This window comes from Vicia villosa, unplaced genomic scaffold, assembly GCF_029867415.1.
Source record: "Vicia villosa cultivar HV-30 ecotype Madison, WI unplaced genomic scaffold, Vvil1.0 ctg.000133F_1_1, whole genome shotgun sequence".
In the NCBI taxonomy this organism is placed as follows: domain Eukaryota; kingdom Viridiplantae; phylum Streptophyta; class Magnoliopsida; order Fabales; family Fabaceae; genus Vicia; species Vicia villosa.
The window spans coordinates 1,136,389-1,148,214 of NW_026705027.1; the positions used below are offsets into that span (position 1 = coordinate 1,136,389).

At 37.8% G+C, this 11,826-nt stretch overlaps 1 protein-coding gene across 1 annotated transcript; it reads right to left on the reverse strand.

Moving 5' to 3' along the window:
* Window positions 1-2,042: 2,042 nt before the first annotated feature.
* LOC131624514 (pterocarpan synthase 1-like) lies at window positions 2,043-2,740 on the reverse strand. The gene has a single exon (XM_058895471.1). It carries the CDS (start codon window positions 2,672-2,674, stop codon window positions 2,141-2,143), a length of 534 nt encoding a protein of 177 aa, XP_058751454.1. The 5' UTR covers window positions 2,675-2,740; the 3' UTR covers window positions 2,043-2,140.
* Window positions 2,741-11,826: the final 9,086 nt, after the last annotated feature.

Genomic DNA, 11,826 nt, shown 5'->3' on the forward strand with positions numbered 1-11,826 from the left:
CAACACCATCACATGACAAAATATTTATTTTCTGCACCCAAAAATATTTTTGTAGGAAAGTACACTGCATTAACTTTCCAAAGCTTTGAACGGAACTCGAAACGAACACGCGAAACTCAAGTTATGAATTTTCAAAGTTTTTCAACAAACACCGACATCATACTGCATCATACACTCACACCACAAAACCTCATTAACACCAATTATTTTTAATTCCAGAAACTTGAAACCATTTTTACAAGAAAGTACATTGTATAAGCTTTTCACAGGTTCAAACGGCGCGTCAAACGGACACCCGAAGCTCAAGTTATGAATTTTTGAAGTTTTACAAAAATGCTCCCAGAATTGGTGAAATCGATGTTCCCCTTTTAGGAAATCAATTTCCTCCACTCCAGAAGTCAGTTTTCCCAATTTTTGAACTGGAAATCGATTTTCCAAAAGGTGGAAATTGATTTCCACTATCCAAAATCCCAATTTTTCACAAAAATGCACTGGGAAATCAATTTCCTCATTTGTGGAAATCGATTTCCACTGCGAGGGAAACAATTTTCTTTTGTTTAAAAGTACGAAAATTAGTTTTCCTCCACACCCCGACACCCCCAACTCTAACACAATGCACAATTCATATTTTAAATTTCAACTCATATTCATATGCCTCAGTAGCAACATTCCAATATACCAAAACACACATAAATAGATGAATTAACACAATTAAATCACACAAATTTATAAATTTCTCATTATTAATTGTACTAAATATCATCAACAAAACAGAACTTCACCATTGAAGGTTTATCACATGTGGTAGAATTAAGTTCCAACAAGTAATTAACCCCTACCCACAAATTATTATACAACCCATTACATAATCAGAACCCCACCCTTACCTTAGAATTCTTGCAATTCTTCTACCTCTCAACAATGGTGGTTGTCTCCTTCCCTTTAGCCCTAGCTTTTCCTCTTCTCCCTTTCTTGGTTCTTTCTCTTTTTAGTACGGACAATTTCTCCCCTCCACTTCCCCTTTTTTTATTAATATTTTATTAGATGATTGTTATTATTACTAATTCCAACTAATTAAAATAATAATAATTTTCATCAATTATTTAATTAAATTAATATCTACCTAATATTAAATAATTATTAATTAATATAATTTAATTAGTCATATTCTCTACACCACCAACTTCTACACTTTTGCTCACACACCCCGCCACCTTAGTTCTACTCTTAAAGCCAGTACCCACACAAAGATAGCTAAAATACACCAAAACATCAAACAATACCACACCATTATCAATTTCACATGATTAAACTACGGGAATTAACTAAAATAAAATCAGAGCGTTACATTGATACCATTTTTCACCGTTTTAATGCTGAGAAAAAAATCACAAAGAAAAATTCATTAGAATCACGACAAAATGCCGTTACACGCACAAAACACCGTAACTTTTCCACGAAATGTCGTTAGGGTAAAAAAGATTTTAGAAACAAAATATAAAAGAATAATTCACAGAAAAATACTCTATTAATGTTGTGATTATTTCAAACTGCAACAACTGCGATCAATAACATAACACTTATACGACTAAAATCACAAAAGTTTTTTATGCGATCACGACTATTATTTAAAAGTTTGATGGAGGCTATAATCAGGTTGCTTTCTATTCATATTAAAATGTGACAATCACTCCTATTTTAAATTAGTATGGTCGTAGACACCATTTCGTTTTGTTAGTATAGTCAAAATTTAGATATTGCTTAATCAATTTTCTAACTATCGACTCCCACATGATTTTGTTTGTGTGAAGTTAATCTAATGGATGATGCATTAGCTAGGTTTAAATGTACTTAATAAGTTTTTTTTTGTTTTTTATGTTCTCCAAGATTTACATGCTTTGTCTTGTTAGCCAACAAAAGTGCTTTGTGTTTGTTCAAGTTTTTAGTTTCTTGTGTTGTTTTTTTGGGTAGCCCCTCATCTATTAAAATTAATAAACTAAAAAATAATACTAATATGAAGATAAAAGGTTCAAATTGTTCCCATTATAACTTTTATTTATGGGTACATAAGTAAAGCTTGTATCATACATCCATATGAATATATCAACAAGCATTAACCATATTACAATATATAATTCTCTTAAGGTGTTTCCAAAGTTATAGTCAATCGAATAACCGATTGATTATTTGAGCCATCATAAGATATAGTTTCAAACACAATGAATCCTTTTGCAAATCGAAATCTCCCTGTTCCGCCCACAACACTGAGCTCTCTTAAATTCTCACGTTGACGACTGGTACCTTGAATTTCTAAAGTACTTCCACTGTATTGAGCATTGTTGAACACAATTGACAAAACTATGTTTACATTTGCACCATCTTGAGAAGTCACTGTAATTACACCTTGAGCGCTTCCAATTTGAGTTGAAGTTGGACTAGCACTTAACCTAATTGGATCATCAACTACAAATATTGTTCCAAATGTATTGTAAGACCAAACTTTATCCTTGATACCGATAACTGGCGAAACAGTTGCCTTAGGTCCTTTTCCGACATCTTGCATGTAGAACACTAAGGTTGATCGATTTGGTTGACTGTTAGCGAGGTTGATGGTTATCAAAAGTAACATTGAGAAGAATATGATTTTGATAGGGTTTGAAAATGTTGGTGCCATTTTTTTTTTCAAATGTTGAAGAGATTTGTTTATGAACTTGATTTGTGAAACAAGATGGTATTTATAGAAGTGATCGAACGAAGAAATTATACTTAAAAAAGACTTGTTTATTTTTATAATGTTAAAAAATATGTTTATTCCTTTAAAGAATAGTAAAATAAATTTCATTTAAATTATTGAGAGCCATTTAAATGTGAGTATATTTAAAAACAAAATAAAATATTATTCTAGAAGGGGTGTTATTTTTAAGTGTTGCTCATACGAAAAATTACTAAAGAAATAAATATAACAAAAAAGTTATCAACAAAAATTTGTAAAAAATATCAAATTCTCATATTTAATTAAATAATGCATCTTATCTAATCATGATCGTGTCATTTTATGTTATTTTATATTATTTTTGAATAACTTTTTAAATTAATTTTGACTAGTGAGTATTATCTGTACTGATACCATTACATTTTTTATGGTTGATTGTATGCCTAAGAAATCATCAAAAAATATATATTTGTGGTTGACCTGGAATATTTAAAAGGCAACAAAAAAAGCATGAACAAATATAATTTATATTACTTGTATGCACACATGAAATGTGTTTCATTTAATGATTCAAGACCTCAGTAACACGTGATTTATACACTCACATGAAATGTGTTTCATTCATCATATAAACAAGATTATCATTAATTGTATGAAAAACATGTGTTATAGAACATTATGAATCTTCCATTATTTTTTATATAAAAAAATAAAGTATTAATTTTTGAAAAAACTCTATTCGTTTATTTTGAACAGCATAATAACATATTTTTAAAAGTATCTACAAAATTTAGAGAATTTTTTATTGACCCCTGTGGGGTGACCTCTAGCGAAATTCCAAAATTGTCCCTGTTTCGAAGAAGTATTTATGAATTTTTTTTTTTTAATTTTTTCAAACTTCGGAAGTGCACTTTCGAAAATACCAAATGGGCGTGTTTTCGGAGATGCAGTTCCGAAAACACATTTTTCACATTTTAGGAGGTTTTCGAAAATGCACTTCCGAAATATGCAGAAAATGTTTTTTTTTTTATGTTTTTCTTAACAACGTTTAGTCACGTATTTTTAATTAAACGAAAACGCCGAATAAAATAAACGACATATCAACATAAAATACAAACCGAATAATATATACAAGCCGAATAAAATAGTAATAGTGTGCGAAAATGTACTTGAATGTCAAGAAATACAACCCGAATACAATAAAATCCAAGAAAAATAATCCGGAACCCCCTACTGAGTATGCCTAACCCTAAGCCTTGGGACCTCCTCTGCCTCCTATATGCCGCCGCACCGGCCGCATCACCGACCATCCTCTCCACCACGACGACTGCCTCTGGACCGCCCTGATCAATGATACCTCGCTCCAACGTGTCCCGCCCAAGCATCTCTATCTGGTGGCATATCGGCAGGAGATCAATAGCATGGTCATTCTCGGCCAGCTGGTTCTCCAGGATCTCCTCGTATGCTGGACTAGGAGCTCCGGAAGCGTTGGGTGTCATCGAAGGATGTGACACCCGATATAACCATGTCACATACCCCTCTACGCAATGCCACTCCTGGGTGGCCTGCATGCGACGATACTCCTCCGGGACCAAACGATGCTCCTAGTCTGCAAATATGGCAGTGAGCTCCACTCGGATAACTGTGTCGGGAGTAGCCTCAAACGGTGACCTCGGTATCATCTGCACATGTCCAAACTGCCACTGTTTACGGTGATTTCCGGTAAACAACCGCTAGTCCTCCAAACTATAAAATATACTTTGGTTACTCGCAAGATCGACTAGATTGATCCTAGGACATAGTCAAACAATTGTCTCTCGATATGATTTGATTCATGTTTGTTTGTTCTGACTTCAAGAAAACTTGTTTGTGACGTGATCGTATGAATATTCACTTAAAAACAACACTTGTTATACATGTTAATGTGACTTTCGACAAAGAAAACATAAACAAGAAAGCGTGTAAATTGCAGGAATATAACGTGCAAGAATGTAAAATGTAGAAATGTAAAGTGCTTTGAAATGAAAGCTAAACGAAAAGGATAAAGGAATTGAAAAGATACTTGAATAAAGAAAGATACAAATGTATTTAAAATGGTGTTGGTGTCATACGTATATTTCTCAGCGAACCCGTTCTCTAAACACTTGATACTTGAGTGATTTGTGAGTGATTTGTACAAAATGAACACACGGAATCCTAACATTAAGACCCTTATTTATACTAATTTCGACCCTAACGGTCCTACACTAATCTGATGCCACGTTGCCCACAAGAACCCTTGGGATGCCATCTGTCCTTGTGCGGTTACACAGACTACTTCGAAATTCAAATCCTCCCGCCTGAATCCTCTTTCGACGCGTGGCAACATGATCAGAACCGAGAATGCCACGAAAACACGTTAAGCCTCAGTACCTTACGTATTTCGCAAAACGTTTAAGTCTTTAAAGATAATTCACTTCGAATCAGCTCCGATTCTCACCATCTTCACTTCCAACTCAAACAACATTCTCGAAACATGGCCATCAGTAGCCATTTTTTTTAATAAGAAATGGTCATCAGTAACCATCTTTCTTCGAATCATAATCCTTCAAAGCATATTTCTTCCAAACGAAATCTCCGGCCAACAGCCAAATGCACCACTCTGGCAGATACCTCACCATGGTGTTGGCCCCGCATGCCAACTAGCCAGAGTATAACGCGATGCGGTCAAATCGGAAAACAGCAGTGTAGACACTGAATGGCGTCCAACGAATGTCATTGTGAGCTGTGCGGTAGAGGTACCCGCGATATGGTCCCACTGCGTTGTTCCCCCTTTGGAGAACGTATTGGGCAGCCCTGGGCATGGCGTCATCATACGCAGGATCAATGGCGAAGCCATGGATGTGGGGGAAGTAGGATATGATCCATCCCTGGAAGACTAACAGGATAATGTATTAAAAATAAATACAAACCCTAAATAAATGTGAAATAATTAAAATGAAACATACCGTCAAGAGTGTGGCAGATCCATTCAACTGCCTGGTCCTCTAGTTGGAGGCTTCATTCAGTTTCTGGTATAGTTATACCAGAATAGCTGACCCCCAGTTCCACTGGTGAGTGATAGTCAAGTCCATGAAGTAGCGGAGGTAGGTCACGTCGACGTATGTTGCACTCTTGTCCACAAAGAGTGCAATGCTTACCAAAAACATGAACCAACACCGGAGAGCGCAGGCACGGTGATACTCCGTAAATAGGTCGTTATCCGCCTCCTCGGAATCGGCCGCCGCCACCAAGTGATGCTCATATAGCTCTCTCAAGGTGGAGAACCGGATATGAGCCCCATTTTTCGTCCGACACTCATAATCAGCCATATAAGGGTCCATACCCAGGTAGATCCCCATCCACTCGATCGCATCAACCCTCTGGATCCGAGAATGGTTCAATAGCATCCTCGTAATCGGAAAGTGGAGAAGACAATGCACATCATGCAAGGTGATCGTCAACTCCCCAACCGTTAAGTGGAAAGAGACGTCTCCCTATGCCACCGCTCCACAAAAGCCCCCTGCATGCCGTGGCTGATGGTGGTATACCCGGTCATGCACAACCTACCTAGTCTGGAAGCACTCACCGCATCATTAAACCACTGCGCCTCTGGTTTAAAGAGAACAAAAATCTTCCACGCGTGGTTCACTATTTTTAGCGTCGGTCTTCCCTGTTACAACAAAAACAAAAAAAAATTGTTAATTAGACCGTTAAGAAAATGTGGAATAAAAAGCTAAAAAAAAACGGTTAAATAATAAAGTTGGATAAATTATAAAAAATATTTCTCCCTCCCCGACATGTCGAGCGACGTGCTCATGGTAGAAAATCAGCACGGACATGTCCTTATGCCCTCCCGGGTAGCCCTCCTTCTCCTCCTCCTCCTCCCTATGTGGAGGATCAGCATCAGGTATCTCCTCCTCCCCCTCCTGATATCTCGCCTCCTCCTCCTCCTGACGGGAAGAAGATACCCGAGCCAGCCGACTCCTCGATCCAGACGAGGAACCAGGCTCATCTCTCTGGATGGGTGCTCATACTCTACCCTGTCCCTGCGTCGATGTCAGCTGCACCGCCCGCTCGCGTCTAGCCAACGCTGTCTGTGTCTCTCTCCCCTGTCTAATTCTAGCTGGGTTGCCTGCCATTTTCCTGAAATAATTGAAATCGGTTAGAAAATAAAAATAATCAAGAAAATTAAAAATGCAAATAATCAAGAAAATTAAAAAACAAATACAATTCTGAATCATTTCAGAAGTTCATTTCCGAAACTGGTGAGGGAGGTGTTTCCGAAACTGATTCACAAGACCTTCTCTCTTGAGGTGAGATTGTCATTTGGTCTCTAAGGAACTTGTCTCAATTCTTCTTGTCAAAGAGAAAAGGCTTGAATAACCTCCATAGACTGATTCACGTCAATCCCCATTTCTGTCCTCATCTCATTCAAGTCCTCACGAAGTTGTTCCATCATTAACTTTCGAGCAAGTAGCGGTGAGAAGTCAATTTGTTGTTGAAGTCAGAATTTGAATGGAAAGGGCCCTCATAAACTTCTGAGAGAACTATGAAATGCATGATAATATGCATGCGTGTTTCATTTCTAAGGGATCCTAAAGTCTTTTCATCAACTTTTGTTTCCTTTTTTATTCTCTTTTTTTCTTGCATATAGTATCTTTTCCTTTTTCTTTTCCATCTTTTCTATTTTTCTACTTTTTCGTTTCCTTTTTTTTTGGAAATAGACTTTAGAATCCCCCACAAATGAAGTGGATAAAGTAATGATGTTATGCAATGCAAAGTGGTGAGACTGAACGTCTCGCAAATCTGGATATCTGAATTATACTGATCATTCTGAATGATGCAGGTTCAAAATTCCGGCTTCAGATTGCAATATAGAAATCCGGGTATGATGAAGGCTAGTATCCTGTCCCACCCCAATCTCACGGGTATGTATTCTAGACACGGACAGGTGGTCCCTAATGGTCACCAGGGTCTACAGTTCCCATGGGGTACAAAGTGTTTGAGGCAACAAGCGTGCCAGACACAATGTTCCATGAAAGAACCTCGCCTAGTTGTGGTACCCCATGTCAAGCTCGATCATAGCAAGCGCTACGGGAGTCAACATGAGCATCCACGCTAATCCTATGTGTCACTGGCCTGGGTAGTGGGCCTTTTACCTCACACAAACCCCCCACCTGCAAAACAAAGCAGAAAGAATATGTGGCCCCCACGGGGACCCATAATATAGTCCAGATGCATGCGAAAAGTAAACATGACATGCAAGCGGAAAATAAACATGCAAACATATATACAAGATGTAAACATAAAAACAAACAAACAAACACCCAATAAAGGAAACAAACAAAGGCTAGGATCGACTCGCTAAGAATGGACCAGCACAGGTCTATCAACATCCCCAGTAGAGTCGCCAGCTATCGCTACCGCGAAAAATGGAATAGAGTCGCCACCAATATATTTATCCCATAAGGGAAAGGAATACCAGGAAACCTAACTCGAATAAGAACAAGGTCTTTCGACCAGAGAACAGGGCACGGGAGTCGGTTACGCGAGGGGAAGGAGTTAGCACCCCTCACGCCCATCGTACTCGATGGTATCCACCTATGTTTGTTTCTATCTAAAGGGTGTATCTATGTCTAAACCTAAATGCGAATGCATGCAAAAGAAATACGGGGAAAAGAAGGAATTATTTACAAGTGTGCTCGCTTAGGCCCCGCGACCCAATGCCTACGTATCCCTAACAAGGAATCAGAGCTACCGTAGTTCGGCTCAAGATTTTCTAGGTTTTTGTGTTTTTTAGTTGAACAGAGGTTAAAGTCGCAATCCACGATGCTCGACCTTTGGAGACTTATACGCCTAATTATGGAATGGATTCAACATGTTCTTAAGAATGCCACGAGGGTGAGAGATAGAAGAGAGTTTGAGCGTTTCGAGGAAATCCCTTAAGCAAGGGAAACTCGAGTTACTCTTTGGTTTGTGTTTTTTAGAAGTTGGGAACTTACGCCTGAATGGTACCCTTAAGCAAGGGAGATCCAAGCACTCAAACATTCCCTTAAGCAAGGGATGTTCAAGCTTCCATTCCCTTTTTAAGAATTTTCACTTTGATTATTAATGTTTTTGGTGTTTTCTTGGTATTTTTTAAGGGAATTTATTTCAAGTATTTATTAGTTGTTTTAGAGTTGAAAAGAAAAAGAATGAAAGGGGAGACTAGCCTATTTTCTAAACCTAGAGTTATTCTAATTCCTATTTAAAGTCTAAACTAAAATCTAAAGGGGAAATTAGCTAAGAATAGAGTTGTTTTAACAACTAGGGGCGTTTTTGGTATTTCACAAAATACGGAGATTATATTCACAAAATAGAAGAATTAAATCTAAACCAACAAAGAAAATATTCACAAGTCTTTTTGTATTTTTATCAAGTTATCATGAATTAAAACTAGCAAAAACTAAGCATATTTATTATTTAAAAACCAATCAAAATTCAAGAAAAAAAAACAACCATTAAAATTCTAAAAGAAACTAAGTATTCCCTAAAATTCTAATTAGTTAAAAAAACTACTATTATCAATGCTATTCCATGAAAATTGAATTAAGAGGCATCAAATGAAAGAAAACAAAATTAAAAGTCTAATAGTTAGAGAGGTGCAACAGCAAGATGGAAATGTACTAAATCTAAGGTATTGTGCAAATCGGGCCAGGAACAGTGGGGTGTTAAAAGAAAAAGCGCTAGGCCCAAATGTATGTCCAAAGGCGCGGCCCATCAGCAACAACAATTCCTCTCATTCCAATTTTATTTCATTGTTTTTTATTATTCCATTTTTCAATCAGCATGTGAAGATATATTATAGGCCATAGTTCACACATTAAAACGTGACATGCCAGAGCCATAAGCTAAATCAATTGGTCAAAGAAGTTTAATGAGATAAGCCAAAAATAAATAACACACGGACCAATCACATGGCATCATGCTCATATCTCTCACGTGAACAACACTCCTTATCCCCAGTAAACAAAATTAGCAACCAAAATGAGGACAAACGCGCCCCACTCATACGCATGGGCCAATCACACATCGACACGCCAGCTCTCAATGGTTGTGGTAAAACAAAATAGCCAAAAAGTTGGGGAAAATAACCAATCACCACGCGCCACGTGAACAAGGCTGAGTAAAACAACAAAAACAGTCAGACGCCGGAGACGCCCTCCGGTCATCCTCTCCGGTGGCTCTCGCGGCGGCGATTCCATGAAGACGCCCAGAATTGCATGAAATCCTATCACTCTACTCGGATTTTCATGTAGATCACAGATCTACCGTTATTTTCTTCTAAATCTCACTCTATCATCATAACCGACGATGAACACGAAACCCTAACTTTTAGAACTTCACTAAAATCTACTTCTCTTATCTTAACCGATTCCTCCCATTCTTCTGGTCCATAATATAGCATCAAGACACACAGAAACAGGATACAATTTCATACATCTAAATCACATCAGAAGAACGTATCGAAAGTAAACATACAACTTGCACACTGAACACAATACGCATGAATATTCGAAGAGCTTGAATCACTTACCTGGTAAAGAAATTTGAACTCAGTTCTTCAGATAAACTTCTCACAACACTGCTTTCTCCTTGAATCCTTGATTCTTGATGCCGGTGATAGAGCAGAGAGACTTTGGAGAGATGAACTTGAATCTATGGGAACTTCGGGCTTGAATCTTGATAGGTGACGATGCTCGTGAAGGGATGGAGATATTGGCAAAGGTTTTGTGATGTTGAACGATGAATGTAAAGGTTGTTGTGGTGGAGATTGCTGTGAGGTTATGGTTGAACGTGAATATGCTGTTGGCATGAAAGAGAGGATGAAGGTTGAGTTTGATTGATGAAGACGATGAAGGTCCGTGGTGGTGATTTGATGAAGATGATGATGAAGTGTGGTGGTGAAGGTGATAGTTAATGGCGGTTGAAGGTGGTTCGTGGTGGTTAGAGAGTTTGTTAGGGTGGTTAGAAAGTTTGTTAGGGTGGTTAGAAAATGATGAAGATGAGGAAGAGGAGAGAATGGAGAGAACGAGAGAGATGGGAGAGTATAAAAATCTGGAAAATGAAGTGTGTGTGGTTAATGCAGGCTCATGGTTTATATAGTGAACATTGGGTGTAGGGTGTTATGGTGTGTGTTGTTGTAGCTTATCTTTTCTCCAAGACTTAATGAACAGTTTATGCATGGCTTCACGTGTTCAATTTATGCATGGCTTCAATGAGCAACACTGATAATGGAATGCTACAAGTGCTGACTTGAGTTTTCTTGTGCAAAATGACCACTCGGGACACTCACTTTGTTGGCTTCTTATCTCACTCCATGTTTAATGGATGATCATGAAACTAGTACCCTATGAAAGAAGGAATGGAGTAGAAGAGATTTACATTAGATTTGAATCATTCAGAGCCTTATGCTTCCTTATAACTGGCCTTGAAAATGGCATGTAACATGTTCGATCAATTGCTTCACTCGCCCAGCATCTTTCTGCCCAGCCATATGCCAAAATGTGACTTCGTGAAGTCATGACTTTAAGGCTCCATAAATGATTCAATAAACATCCAATTTGCTTGATTCTTGTTTCAATGCATAGAGGACATGGAGATAAAGAGATTAATACCAAATTTGCACTTATAGCATTTTTGAAGTGCTCCCAAATTAGTTTAAAAAATGACCCACCATGTGTTCGACCTATTGCCTGCGTGGGGCCTGGCACATGACTTAGGTTATGGCTCATGATCAGTGACAATTTGCAAATTTCCAATGAATATATCTCTTGATCCAAACCTCAGTTGGAGAAATGTCCAACTACAAAGTTGTTCATCCCCATGAGATGAACAACATTGATGTTGACATTTTTCTGAAATGATGCCAAATGCCACGTGTAAATGCGCCATAAAGTCAACTGTTCAATCAATCTTAAAACCTCAAAATTTTTCTAAGTATTGAACATAGATTCAGTGTGTTTCTTCCAACTTCCCATCCTTTTATCTCTCTAACCAGGCCTCAAATGAGAAAACTTCCAACTAGAGAATTATAGCATGCTATGATCTGA